This window comes from Eleutherodactylus coqui, chromosome 1 (assembly GCF_035609145.1).
Source record: "Eleutherodactylus coqui strain aEleCoq1 chromosome 1, aEleCoq1.hap1, whole genome shotgun sequence".
Classification (NCBI taxonomy): domain Eukaryota; kingdom Metazoa; phylum Chordata; class Amphibia; order Anura; family Eleutherodactylidae; genus Eleutherodactylus; species Eleutherodactylus coqui.
In genome coordinates, this window is record NC_089837.1 from 357,275,582 (window position 1) to 357,287,911 (window position 12,330).

General features: G+C 42.9%; 1 protein-coding gene across 1 annotated transcript in view; it reads right to left on the minus strand.

Moving 5' to 3' along the window:
• The window catches only part of GCC2 (GRIP and coiled-coil domain containing 2), a 69,863-nt gene that overhangs the window by 18,721 nt on the left and 38,812 nt on the right, over positions 1-12,330 (minus strand). The window contains exons 15-17 of the mRNA XM_066577505.1: positions 12,185-12,262; positions 5,439-5,576; positions 2,020-2,141 (exon numbers count right to left, since the gene is read on the minus strand). Of these exons, the coding sequence (XP_066433602.1) occupies positions 2,020-2,141; positions 5,439-5,576; positions 12,185-12,262 (338 nt within the window). The remainder of the gene's footprint in view (positions 1-2,019; positions 2,142-5,438; positions 5,577-12,184; positions 12,263-12,330) is intronic.

Sequence of the window (12,330 nt, forward strand, 5' to 3'; positions counted from 1 at the left end):
CCTGTCCTAACACTCTACGCCAAGCTACAGTTTGGCTTCATGGCAACTTTCAACTTTTTCACTTTCATTTTGCACTAAAAATATAAAATTTCACTTGGTTGGATATATTTTAAATGGCAGCCGGAAGAGTTTTTTCCTATTTGAAGCTCCTGAAAGGCTGAACATGCTCTTTTGGCCCTTGTTAGATCAGGTATATTGTATCTTGACGCCACCAGACACTAGGGGTTTGACAGGGCTTCAATGGAGGAACGCCCCTGTCACACCCTAGCTCTCGATTGGCTCAATAGATGAAGGTCCTAGAAGGTGCTACACTCCAATTCTGCCTCCATGTAAGTGAGCCGCGCTCCGTGCTCTGCTCCAGCACAGTTACAGCAAATAACCGCCTGTGCCCGACGCTGTGGCCTCTATGCTGTCCTACTCCTGCTGTTGCTGCCTATATACTCACGAGTCCCTCGCCACTGTTGCCTCCCTGCTGTCCTAATGCACTGTGCGGAGGACGCATGTAAGGGATTGTCCTGTGCCGCTGCCGACTCCCTGGTGTTGTCCTGTTGTGTGCGGCCGCTGTGAGTGAGTGACTGTCCCTCCGGCGCAGTGTCCTCCCTGCTGCTGTCCGCAATGTAAAACACACATTGGGGGTGGGGCACCTTGTGCCGCGCCGCCGGCAAAGCTGCTTCACGCCAGTGTGGCCTCCTTCAAGCCAACCCCGCCCTGCACTTCAACACAGAGGGGAGTGCCGCATTCTGGGCCGCCAGCGTGGAAGGGCCTTTCATCTGGGCCAATGCATACGTGGAGCAGGGGCCATGAAGGAATGGAGGTGCAGCCCATTTCTGCTTGGTAAATGTGCGCCTGGAGCGTCCGACATGGATGTAAAGGACTGCAGCAGCAGGATTACCTTAGGGCCTGGAGCCGAGCCACCTGTGCAGCCAATCATGTACAGGGACGTCACCCCCTGTCAATCTTGTCTCCACCAGGGCTTCCTGGTGGCGTCAAGATACAACACCTTTAGATTATACTTGAGGAGATCAGGTACACCTAAAAGCCATCTAATGTGCCAGTTTTTTGCACTCCTATACAACGTGCACAGCCACTCTTTTCTCGGTGTAAGAAGGGTTGTTAAACCCTCACAGTCACCTTTTCATTCATCTGGAGCATCTGATATTGGAGTGCATGAATAGGGGGTATACAAACCATTTTTGCTAATTCCACCAATAACAAAAATCTTAGTTTTGGATTAAGGCCCATCTACACGCAGCGATTGTTGTTTCAATGAACAAATGACCTATTTGCTTTTAGAAGATGTATTTACACGTAAAGATAATCATTTGAAATTCTTGCCCTTTCCCTTGTTCCTAGGGTCCTTTGGTAGTGTTTGCTCAGTTGGGCGTGTGTATATGCCTTAGTATTGTGCAAGTATGTGGATTGGCTTTTGAAAGAATCTCTAGGTGGGCGGTTTTTAATTAGTGTGAATAAAAAGCCATTGTCTACTGCAGCAGTATGTGGATGGGCTTTTGGATGAATCATTTTGTTTAGCTAGGCACGAATAACTTATTACAAAGTTACAAAGAAAGAAACTTGTTGAAGTATGTGGACAGTTACTGCAAAAACTGCTTCATCTATAAGCTACAGTGTATAAATAATCACTCGCTATTCCGTAGGCTTTTGCGCGAAAAACAGTAACAAACTTTCCACAAATGCCCGTGAAAACATGAGTATGATCCGGTGAATGGAGTGGGAGGGGTCAGAGAGTATGCTGACAAACAATCACCCCTCCCCTCGAGTTGTTTGAATGACTGCTATTTAAACCTAACGACAACCGAACAAACGAGCGACTATTTTCATGGCAGAAATTCAGTGACTGACAACGAGTCGACGAAAATTGCATGATGGCTTTGCAGTCACACGTAACGATTATCACTCACTTTCGCTTGTTTGAACGACTTTGGGCGGCAATCGTTGCGTGTAAATGGACCATTAATAGGCTCTGTAATGTAAAACAATATTGTAATTTGACTCAGTTACCTTTCGTATTTGAAGGCCTCTTGTTCAGCTTGGGATGCAGATTTGCTCTTCTGTTGCTTTAGTACATTGTGTACACGGACTTTGTAGCTTTCAAATTCAGCAGTAACTGCAGCTTGTTCAGCCTGCAACATAAAGGAGGAGTAAGAATGTGCTTTCTGCATCTTTATTTGTTATTAGAGATGAGTGAGTATACTCTCTGAGGCACATTACTCGAGCGAGTAGTACCTTAGCCGAGTATCTCCCCGCTTGTCCCTAAAGATTAGGGGGCCGGCGGGGGGTGGGGAGCAGCGGGGGAGAGCGGGGAGGAACAGAGGGGAGATCTCACTCTCCCTCCCTTCCCCGCAGCAACTCACCTGTCACCCGCGCCGGCCCCCGAATCTTTAGAGACGAGCGGGGAGATACTCGGCTAAGGCACTACTCGCTCGAGTAATGTGCCTTAGCGAGTATACTCGCTCATCTCTAGTTACCATCTAACCAAACTAAATAAAGGCATGACAGCCCCAATCCTCTATGACCTGCACAAAGCCAGAAATCTACCCCTTTGCATCCAGATACTGTATACTCTGGATCTTTTAGAATTTAACAAGGTTTATTGCTTTTATGTTAAGAAAGTCTCAAATGTTTATCACCTATCCACTGGAAAGGTGATCACTGCCAATATAGACTTCTTTGGGAAAGCGTTCACACAGCTGTATGAAGAGAGTCACATTTTCACACCATGCGCAGACTTCACCAGGGGACATCACAAGAATCATGGAGCGGGTGAGTGTAAAAAGAAAATTACATCCCTTGGCTCCCCGTCACCTCCCCAAACAACACCATAACTTAGTTGTGGTGCTATTCGATGGCGACAGGTTCCTTTTAATGGTGCGTTACGTTTTCAATAAACAAAGCTTATCCATTATGTAATATATTGTATTATATATATAATGAAACATCATGCAATATTCAAATATACTTTCTGCATCACTTTCTCAGTTTTGGACATCTCTACTTGTGATCATTGAATGAGGACATTCCGATGATGAGAGACTTTGTCTTGGTCATGTGCCAAGTTTACGAGTGCAGTCAGTTATTAGTGATGTGTCTGGGGACCAGTCACGCTCTGGTGTGTGCATCAAATGACCAGGACAGATTTTGAGCCTCTGGAAATAAACACTGACAGTTCTATTGAAGCCCATGTGTGCCCAACCTGCAGATTTTGGTGGGATTAGCCAAGCATTTATTGTGTGTGGGGTCTTGTGACTCTTCTCCGAAGGCAGAGTGCTCTAATGTGCATCATCAACCTAAGATCTGCTAAAAGATCCATCAAATAAGACCCTTTATCAGTAGATATAATTATTGCTTTATGGTTCATGTGCAACAGGTTTAAAAAATATATTTTCCCCAACTGTGCTGATCATGAAAAAGTATAAAAACCACACTAAAACGGCAAAAAAATTTCACGAAATTAAAGCCATTAGTGCAAACCTATGTTGCATGCATCTATGGTTTCTCACAGTACAAAGGAGTAAGTGACATGCAATATACAAACTCTGTGTCTTTGTAATGGTTCACATTCTTACGTTGGGGAGTGGAAGACAGGAAGTGTCACTGGTTCAAACAAAGCACAGTACAACAGGAAGCAGAAGGTCAATGGGTAACAGATGTGAGCAGTGGGAAATGGGAGCACAACTTGGCAGGCTGAGAGTCGGCAATAAAGAAGACTTCCAATTTTATATACTGGATCAGAGTACAGAATGGACAGTGTAGTGGAGTCCATGACAGACACAGAACAAGAAGACCTCCAGCCTGAATTAAAATACATCCTTTAAAGGGTTTTCGGGCACAAAACGGAAGTCAAAATGCTTATTTTGTTTGTTTTATCTCCCAAAAAACACAATAAGTGATCAAAAAGCCAAATGCACCCCAAAATAGTACGAATAAAATCTACAGCACGTCGGGCAAAAAACAACCCCACAGAGTCCTGTGCATGGAAAAATAAAAAAGTTACGGAACTTTGAATGCAGTGATGTAAAAATAATTATAATTTTTTTTAAAAAAAAAAGGGTTTTATTGTGCCATTTATGCTGTATGATTGATGCTATAAAAAATAATTAAAAAACAATGACAGAATTAATGTGTTTTTTCTCCCTGCTCTAAAAAAAAAATAAAAAAATAAAAGTTTAATAATACATTATATGCACCCAAAAACTACAGTTCGCAACACAAAAATCATGCCAATATATGGCCAGGTCAACGGAAAAATAAAAAGTTATGGCTTTTGAAAAGTGTCGATGAAAATCCCCTCAAAACTGTTGCGTCTTTATGGCCAAAATAGGCCGTGTCCCTAAGGGGTTATCCAGCCTATAAAAAAGGCTAGGCCATCAATATCTGATCAATGGGGAGCCACATCTTAGAAACCCTGCTAATGAGCTGATTAAAGGGGCAGTGGCGCTTATACGTTTACATCTGAGCACAAACCTGAGGCCATTCTGAGTCCTACAGGTATATCTTCACGCGACAAGCCTGTAGTATCTTCACAGACAAGACTGTCATACTCAGAATGGTCCCAAAAAATAATATGGGATTGTGAGGACAAACAGGATCTTGTTCAGATGTAAACATTAAATCGGCTAGTGCCACTGTCCCTTTAATCAACTGATCAGCAGGGATCACGAGGGGGTGAACACACAATAATCAAATATTGATAGCTTATCCTGAGGAGTATTCCGAGCGTTTTAATATATACACTTTGTATAGTCTGATTACAAGGCGGAAAAGGCGACCAGTTAGGATTGCATTGGGTCGTTTTCTTTTTGTTACAAAATAAGTAAAAAAAATGTAACTTTTTTTTTTAACATCTGTGTCCCCCCCCCATGCCATCATATAAGCCCTCTGGGGGACGTTCACAATGTCATTTTTTTTTTTTTTTTAATTTTAAGCTTTTGCACTGTAACTTGAACTTCCATGGGGGCCCCAGTTACAGTGGAAAACATCCCCCTAAAGTGACAACAGTCGCTCACAGAGCTGATCTGGGTCTGCTAAGACCCTGCAGCTCTGCTGCGCCAGGGGGCACCTGGCGGTCACTTGATTGCCATGTCAAATAGCGGAATTGGCACTTCCTCTTTCTCTATTCACTACATAGCACTCAGAAAGCGCTATGCAGCCTACAAAAGAGAAGGCAGAATCAGTAAAAAAACAGCTTCTGCCTTCTCCTCCGGGTCCTCGGCTGACATCTGAGGACCCAAACCCACTCTTGCAAGATTGCAGGAGCTTTAATCCCGTACTGTATTTTTACAATGGGGCAGGATTAAAGCCCAGAACGAAGCACCGTAACAGGTTAAAGTCTGGATAACCCCTTTAAAGCAGTAAGAATTTATATGTAAAGCGTTCTACGACCACAAAATACACAGTCGGTAACCAAGAAGCCTTCATACCTTGGCAGCAGTGCACTCCTCTTGAAGAGCTAGTAGCTTTTGTTGGTACGTATTCGCTGCTCGTTGGTGCTGCTCGGTCAATGCCCTAAGTTGCTCTTGTACTTTGTGCTTTTCCGATGTCAGCTCTGCTACTTGAATCTAAATAGAAAATGTGAATTGGCTGAAAAACTGAACACAGGACCCTAAATAGTATCACATTTCATATACCGGTACATCTTAATACATTTGGGGCATGTGGTACTGCCTGCAAGTCAATTTGTGCTCAAAATGCTCCATTTACTAGTTTTCAACTTAATTATTATTTGACAGCCCAGTTTCAGCACCTATAGGGATGGGAAGCAGAGGAGGGGGGGGGGGGGGGTAATCCCCAGTGATTATTACCATACCATTATCTTAATATATCTAATTTGTATGAAGACCTGGAAGCTCATAAGTTTCTCTGACTCACTATCATGCCGAGTTATAAATTATGACGGAAGGTCTGTGAATCACAAGCTGCTAATGGTGCTGCACAGTGTACTTCAATATGGGCATACTCCCTAGTTACCCGCATTATACCTCCTAGAGGGCTTTGAGTGGTGGGGGCAGAAAGATATAGGAAGGCCAACACACATTTGGCCGATGGCAAGAATACAAGTATTTACAGTTAAGACATGCTTATCGGTTTGAGTCAACTGCGTCCAGGATAAAAAAAAACCTCAAAAATACTGGTATTGAAATTAGGTATGTTCTAAAAACACAAAAGAAACATTGCTAATCTGTTGTCTGTTCTGGCAACCCAACTCTGGAGCTCTGGCATCCACACGGGTCTCAGTTTACAAGTGGGCCGCAATGACTGCTGCAGCCAATCAATGGCCTTGGCAGTCGGTCACAAGCAATACTCCTGACATCATGGCTCCCACTGGCATTGCTGCCAACATGGCATAAGATTGCTGAGGCTACTGATTGGCTGCAGCAGTCACTTGCTGCCCGCTTGTAAACAAGAATCGGGAGAAACTCTGGAAGGTCAGCGGGGAAAAGAACAGGCGAGTAATCTATTTTGTAACCCTTTTGCTGCTGAGAGTTTTTCAACATTTTGCACCTCCAGTGGCCAGGACAATTTTCATACATTTGGCATGTTAAAATTAAATCTAAATTACAAAATAAAAATGTGTAAGAAAACCCACATATTTTCTGAAAGTAGACCCCCTGCACATTGCCACTCTGCCACTTATGACTTTATATACACAGACACATTCATGCTAATTCAGATCAAAGTATAATTAATAACAAAAAGGCTGAAAAAAATTGACAATAGTGGCTTAAATTGTGACCAAAGCAAAAAAGGAGATACAGAATACCTCATAGATATACCACTTAGGGTGCCTGCACACGAACGGAATTTCCAGCGCGTTATTTTAGGCACATTATCTGCCCCAGACCGCAGCCAATATACTCCTATGAGGATCCGCAGTTGTCCCCAGACGGACGGATTTGTATTGCGGTTTTTCACGCGCGTGAAAAAATCTGCGACCTGTTCTAATTTGGGTCGGATTCTGCGCGTGAAGCCTCCAATACAAGTGAATGGGTGTGTTTTTTCACGCAGTACATACGCAGTGCAGCTGCAGATGGAGTCACTGGTTGCTATGACTACAGGAAGTAGGCATGGTAGGAGGCGTCCCAACACACAGCACAGAGCTTCACAGGCAAATTTGTAGAGGGAGATAGGTAGTATTTCTTGCCAATGCAGGATGTAAGAATGCAAAATCTGTAGTAATGAATTCCTCTTGTGAATTTTTTTTGCAGTGACTGAAATAAAGTCACGCTGGAGAAGCTCCCGAAAAAAGTTACATGGATCAACCATGCCCACAAAGACATCTGCTCACCGGGTGAAAGCATGTTGCCAGAATAATTTAACGGTGCTCGCACAAGCAAGAGGGACAAAACGGAGTCTGGGTGTTGGTTTTTAAGCTGTTTTCCAAGGAATGGGCAGTTCTCTAGGGGTTGGGTTTACAATAAGGGGTGTCTGCTGGTTTTTCTGCGCGTTTTTTTCCGCAACACATCCGCGTATATCCGCGCGTGATTTTTCACGCATCCGCACCTATCCGCAAGCACATTTAGGTACCATACGCGCATGAAACTCCGCTAGCGGAATCCGGAACGCTCGTGTGCAGGCGGCCTTAGGCTTATATCTACATGTATAACATCTTCATAAAATCACCAGAACAACAAAAGGCAAAAATCTGGTTTTGAGCTAAAAATTTAAAGATACAGGAATTACATACCTTAAGTTTTTCCCAAGTGCACTGCAACATACATTTGTGCCTAAAACTAACATGCAAGCCGATTCCAAACTACAACAATCTAAAAACAGATCAAGCTGTGCAAAGTTCATATATACTGCAACCGTGTACATCAGCTGTAGATGGCTTCTCAAAAACTCTGGAACAAAAGGTCATGCAATATTTAACCATCCACAACTGTGTTAACCCTTTTAAGGCCCAAGATTTCTCAGGCTTTATTTTTGTTCTTCCAGGAACCAAAACTTTTAAAAATTATTTTACATCGACGTGTAAGGAGGGATTGCTTACTGCCTGGCAAGCTGTGTTTTTTAACAGTACCTTTTAATGTACCATATAAAGGTAAGTTTCAAGTGGGGTTAAATAAAAAACAAAACACAGATTGTGGAAATTTTTTTACTTTTTTGGGGGGGAGGGGGGTTGGAGGGTGAGGTGGGTTTACTTTTTACAATGCGGTAAAAATGACATGTTCACTATTTTCTGTGGATTAGAATGATTACAGCAATACAAAATTGATATATATATATATATATATATAAATAATAATTATAAATAATTAGTAAAATTTTAATAACCTTATTTTTATTTTTTCTCTGATCCCAAGAGGGAACAACAACTTTTGATGCTTTGATCGCTCCTGCAGTATAATGTAATGCCAAAGCATTACATCATACTGCGATCAGGCAGTCTATCAAGCCACCCCACGGGCTTGATAAGCATTCTGCCATGACAGCCCTAGGGCCTTTCAGAAGGCTCACGGCTGCCATGACACCTGCACACCTCCCTGCAATCTCATCGTGGGGAGCCGTACGAGACCCCTTAAAAATTGACGGGGGATTTAAATGCCGCTGTCAGAATTGACGGCGGCATTTAAAGGGTTAACGGCTCCGATGAGTCACGCAGCTTATCAGACCTGTTGCTGGCGGGCATCAGCTATAAGAAACAGCCGGTGCCCACGTTGTATGGAGGGGGGGGGGGTCGACGAGCGGAGGACGTAACTGTACGTTTTATAGCATTAAGGGGTTAAAACCCGCAATTCTGGCATTTTGCATTTATTAATATATTTTTTAAACTGTTCACCAAACAGAATAAGTAATGCAATATTTTAATAGTTCAATCTTTTACGAGTATGGCCATACAAATTAGCAAAACCTACCTCTCTGTCTTTACCTGTAGGCTTAGTCCCAAGAGAGGAGCATTCTAAGAGGTGGGTGCCCAACTTTCCCAGGTTAAGATTAAATCACCTATTACCATTATGCTGTTTCACAGAAGCAGTAGTCTAATTGTTCAATTGTAAGGCCCTTCACAGTTTAGACTATTTAAAATTTACCTTTTATTAATGATTATTAAAAACATTTACCACAGTCGGGCACACCTGACAATACAACACAAACTCAACTAACGAACGTATGGGTGGAACACTGTAGATTGGCGATCAATATGATGGTATGATATGTATCGATAATATCCGCCAATCATCAATCTCTTGCCTCAAGACGTCATCCCATCATGTCTCAGTGCCCAATATAGTCCCCAGAGAGTCATAGATTTCTCATCAGTGGTGGGTTATTTATTAGTATGCAACACAACTTGGGTTCATGTTGGGAACAAGGGCCAAAGAGATAGACACGGGTCGTTATTGTGTTATTGTGCACACGACTCCCTAAATGTAGATAAGACGGGGTCTTGTACTGTTGACCTATGAGGCAAGAGATTGATGATTGGCGGATATTATTGATATATATCATACCATCATATTGATCGCCAATCTACAGTGTTCCACCCATACGTTTGTTAGTTGTGTTTGTGTTGTATTGTCAGGTGTGCCCGACTGTGGTAAATGTTTTTAATAATCATTAATAAAAGCTAAAATTTAAATAGTCTAAACTGTGAAGGACCTATTAGCATTAGGACCCATCTGAAAGCTTAGTAACCTGGACGTTGGTAGATGGGCCAATATGATTTGATCAAATGATATACCAAGAACCTTGCATTATTTAATGTGGTTAGAGTATTAATTATAGGTATGTATAACTCGGATAGTAAATTTATTATGACTGCTGTTGCCGTTTTTTTCTTTTTGCTTCCATTGTATGTTGCAGCCATGGTTTAACGTGCACCTGTATAGTTCTATTGGGAAGTGCTGACCTATTTTATCCTTTTTTCTGGCCATACAAATTATTCATTCAATTTGCTTACATCTTTTTATGGAAAAATTTTTGCATACTTTTAAAGATTTTATTAAACTTTTTTATGTTGTTTTATTGCGTTTTGTAGATCCAAAAGGGACTTGTGATTATTTGTTTGCTTATAAATAGAGATGAGCGAACATACTCGTTTCGAGTAATTACTCGATCGAGCACCGCGATTTTCGAGTACTTCAGTACTCGGGTGAAAAGATTAGGGGGGGCGACGTGGCGGAGCGGGGGGTAGCAGCGGGGAACAGGGGAGAGCCCTCTCTCTCTCCCCCCCCCCACTCCCCGCTGCAACCCCCCACTCACCCACGGTGCCCCCCGAATCTTTTCGCCCGAGTACAGAAGTACTCGAAAATTGCGGCGCTCGGGCGAAAAAGGGGCGTGGCCGAGTAGGTTCGCTCATCTCTACTTATAAACTATACTACAATACTTTTGTATTGCAGTAAATAATCTGTTACTTTTAAGTTTTGTCTATTAAGTCCTGCCTTAGGCCTCATGTCCAGGTGCACAGGAAGAATGTAATCTTGACTAAGGGCAACAAAGTAAGATCTTCTCTCAATACATGAAGCATACTCTACAGTTACAGTAACGACTAGAGATGAGCGAGTGCACTCGGTAAGGACAGATACTCGAGCGAGGATCGTCCTTACAGAGTACCTGCCTGCTCGCCCGCCAAGATTCGGATGCCGACGTGGGTGAGTGCTGTTGAGTGGGAGAGAGAAAGAGATCTCCCTCCCGTTCCCCCCTGCTCTCCCCCGCTGCTCCCCGCCGGCACCCGAATCTTTGCGGTCGAGCAGGCAGGTACTCGGTAAGGACGATACTCGCTCGAGTATCTGTCCTTACCGAGTACGCACGCTCATCTCTAGTAACGACTAATTATATTAATCAGAGCTGATTCAATACCTCAAAAATGTTAAATCTCCACAAACATTCATAAAATACGCCTTGGAGTATGAAAGGTAGAAATGCGCCACAAGGTTTTTCAGAAGATTACACTCCACTGGGGTTCCACGAGTACCCGATCCGCGTATTTAGCCGGAGAGCTGCAGGACATTAATAAGGGTTCCCTGGTCCAGGGAAACCCTCACAGAGAAATGTATAATACACTAATGTTAGAAAAATATGTCACCGCGCTGCAAGGTACTTAGTGTTATATAAAGAACACTTTTCCTTTAGCAGTGGGCATAAAGGAAAGCGATAACATAAGAAAGACACTTACTGGGGAGGAGGGGGGTGTGTAGGAACAGAAACCCCCTCCTTGAAGTGTAGACTCCAATCACAGAAGATGGTACACGCCGGTGTACTAGATAAATCCAAGGTTCTTTATTGGTAATAAGGCAACGCGTTTCGGTGTCACAATGACACCTTTCTCATGCTATAAAATGCATAAAACATGAAACATGTACTCACATTTATAGTCAAATCGAAAATGAAAGTGTTCATGGCATCTGCGGGTGGCGCATCCTTACAGCAAACCCCGCCCACAAAATGGCGCCACCCGCAGATGCCAGTCTACACTTCAAGGAGGGGGTTTCTGTTCCTACACACCCCCCTCCTCCCCAGTAAATGTCTTTCTTATGTTATCGCTTTCCTGTATGCCCACTGCTAAAGGAAAAGTGTTCTTTATATAACACTAAGTACCTTGCAGCGCGGTGACATATTTTTCTAACATTAGTGTATTATAAAATACGCCTTACAGTTTTGGAATGCTCTTCCTTCCAACAAAAACACAATGGAGCAGATTTATGAAAAAAAATGTCTAAAAGAGAAACTGTCTTTGTTGCCCACAGCGACCAACCACAGAGCAGCTTTCATTTTACCACAGCACTATGAGGCATGAAAGCTGTGCTGTGATTGGCTGCTATGGGCAACAAACACAGTTTATGCTTTAGACAATTTCATGAAACTCCCCCAATTAGTCTATTTGCATTGCAGCTGCCGTAGCTCCAGAGGGCGCCTAACCAGGACTGGTGGATATATGCGTCTTTATTCTAATATGATGGAGACAATATAGCAATGCATTTGATCGGCTTTATAAGGCCAGGATGCAGAGAGTAACAGAATAGGCTTTTATGCACTACAGATAAATGATGCAAAATGACAAGTCAAAGGTTACAGACACTATTAGTGTGTTGCTCATCCCCATACAGTATAGCTTTACACTCTATGAGGATGTAACAACTCCAGAACCCCCATTTACATAAACCACAAGTAGCAGGCCCTAAAGTCAATGTACAGGGCAAACAATTCATGGTCAGGTTAATAACTTTACCTTATAAGCTTCCACATGTTGCTGGCTCGCCTCCAGTTCCCCTTTCAGTGAGGCTTGCAGTATCAAATAATCTGATTCCTGGGACAGATGATAATAGTAAGGTAAATATATGAGAACATACTGGCCCACATATTATTAGACATTGG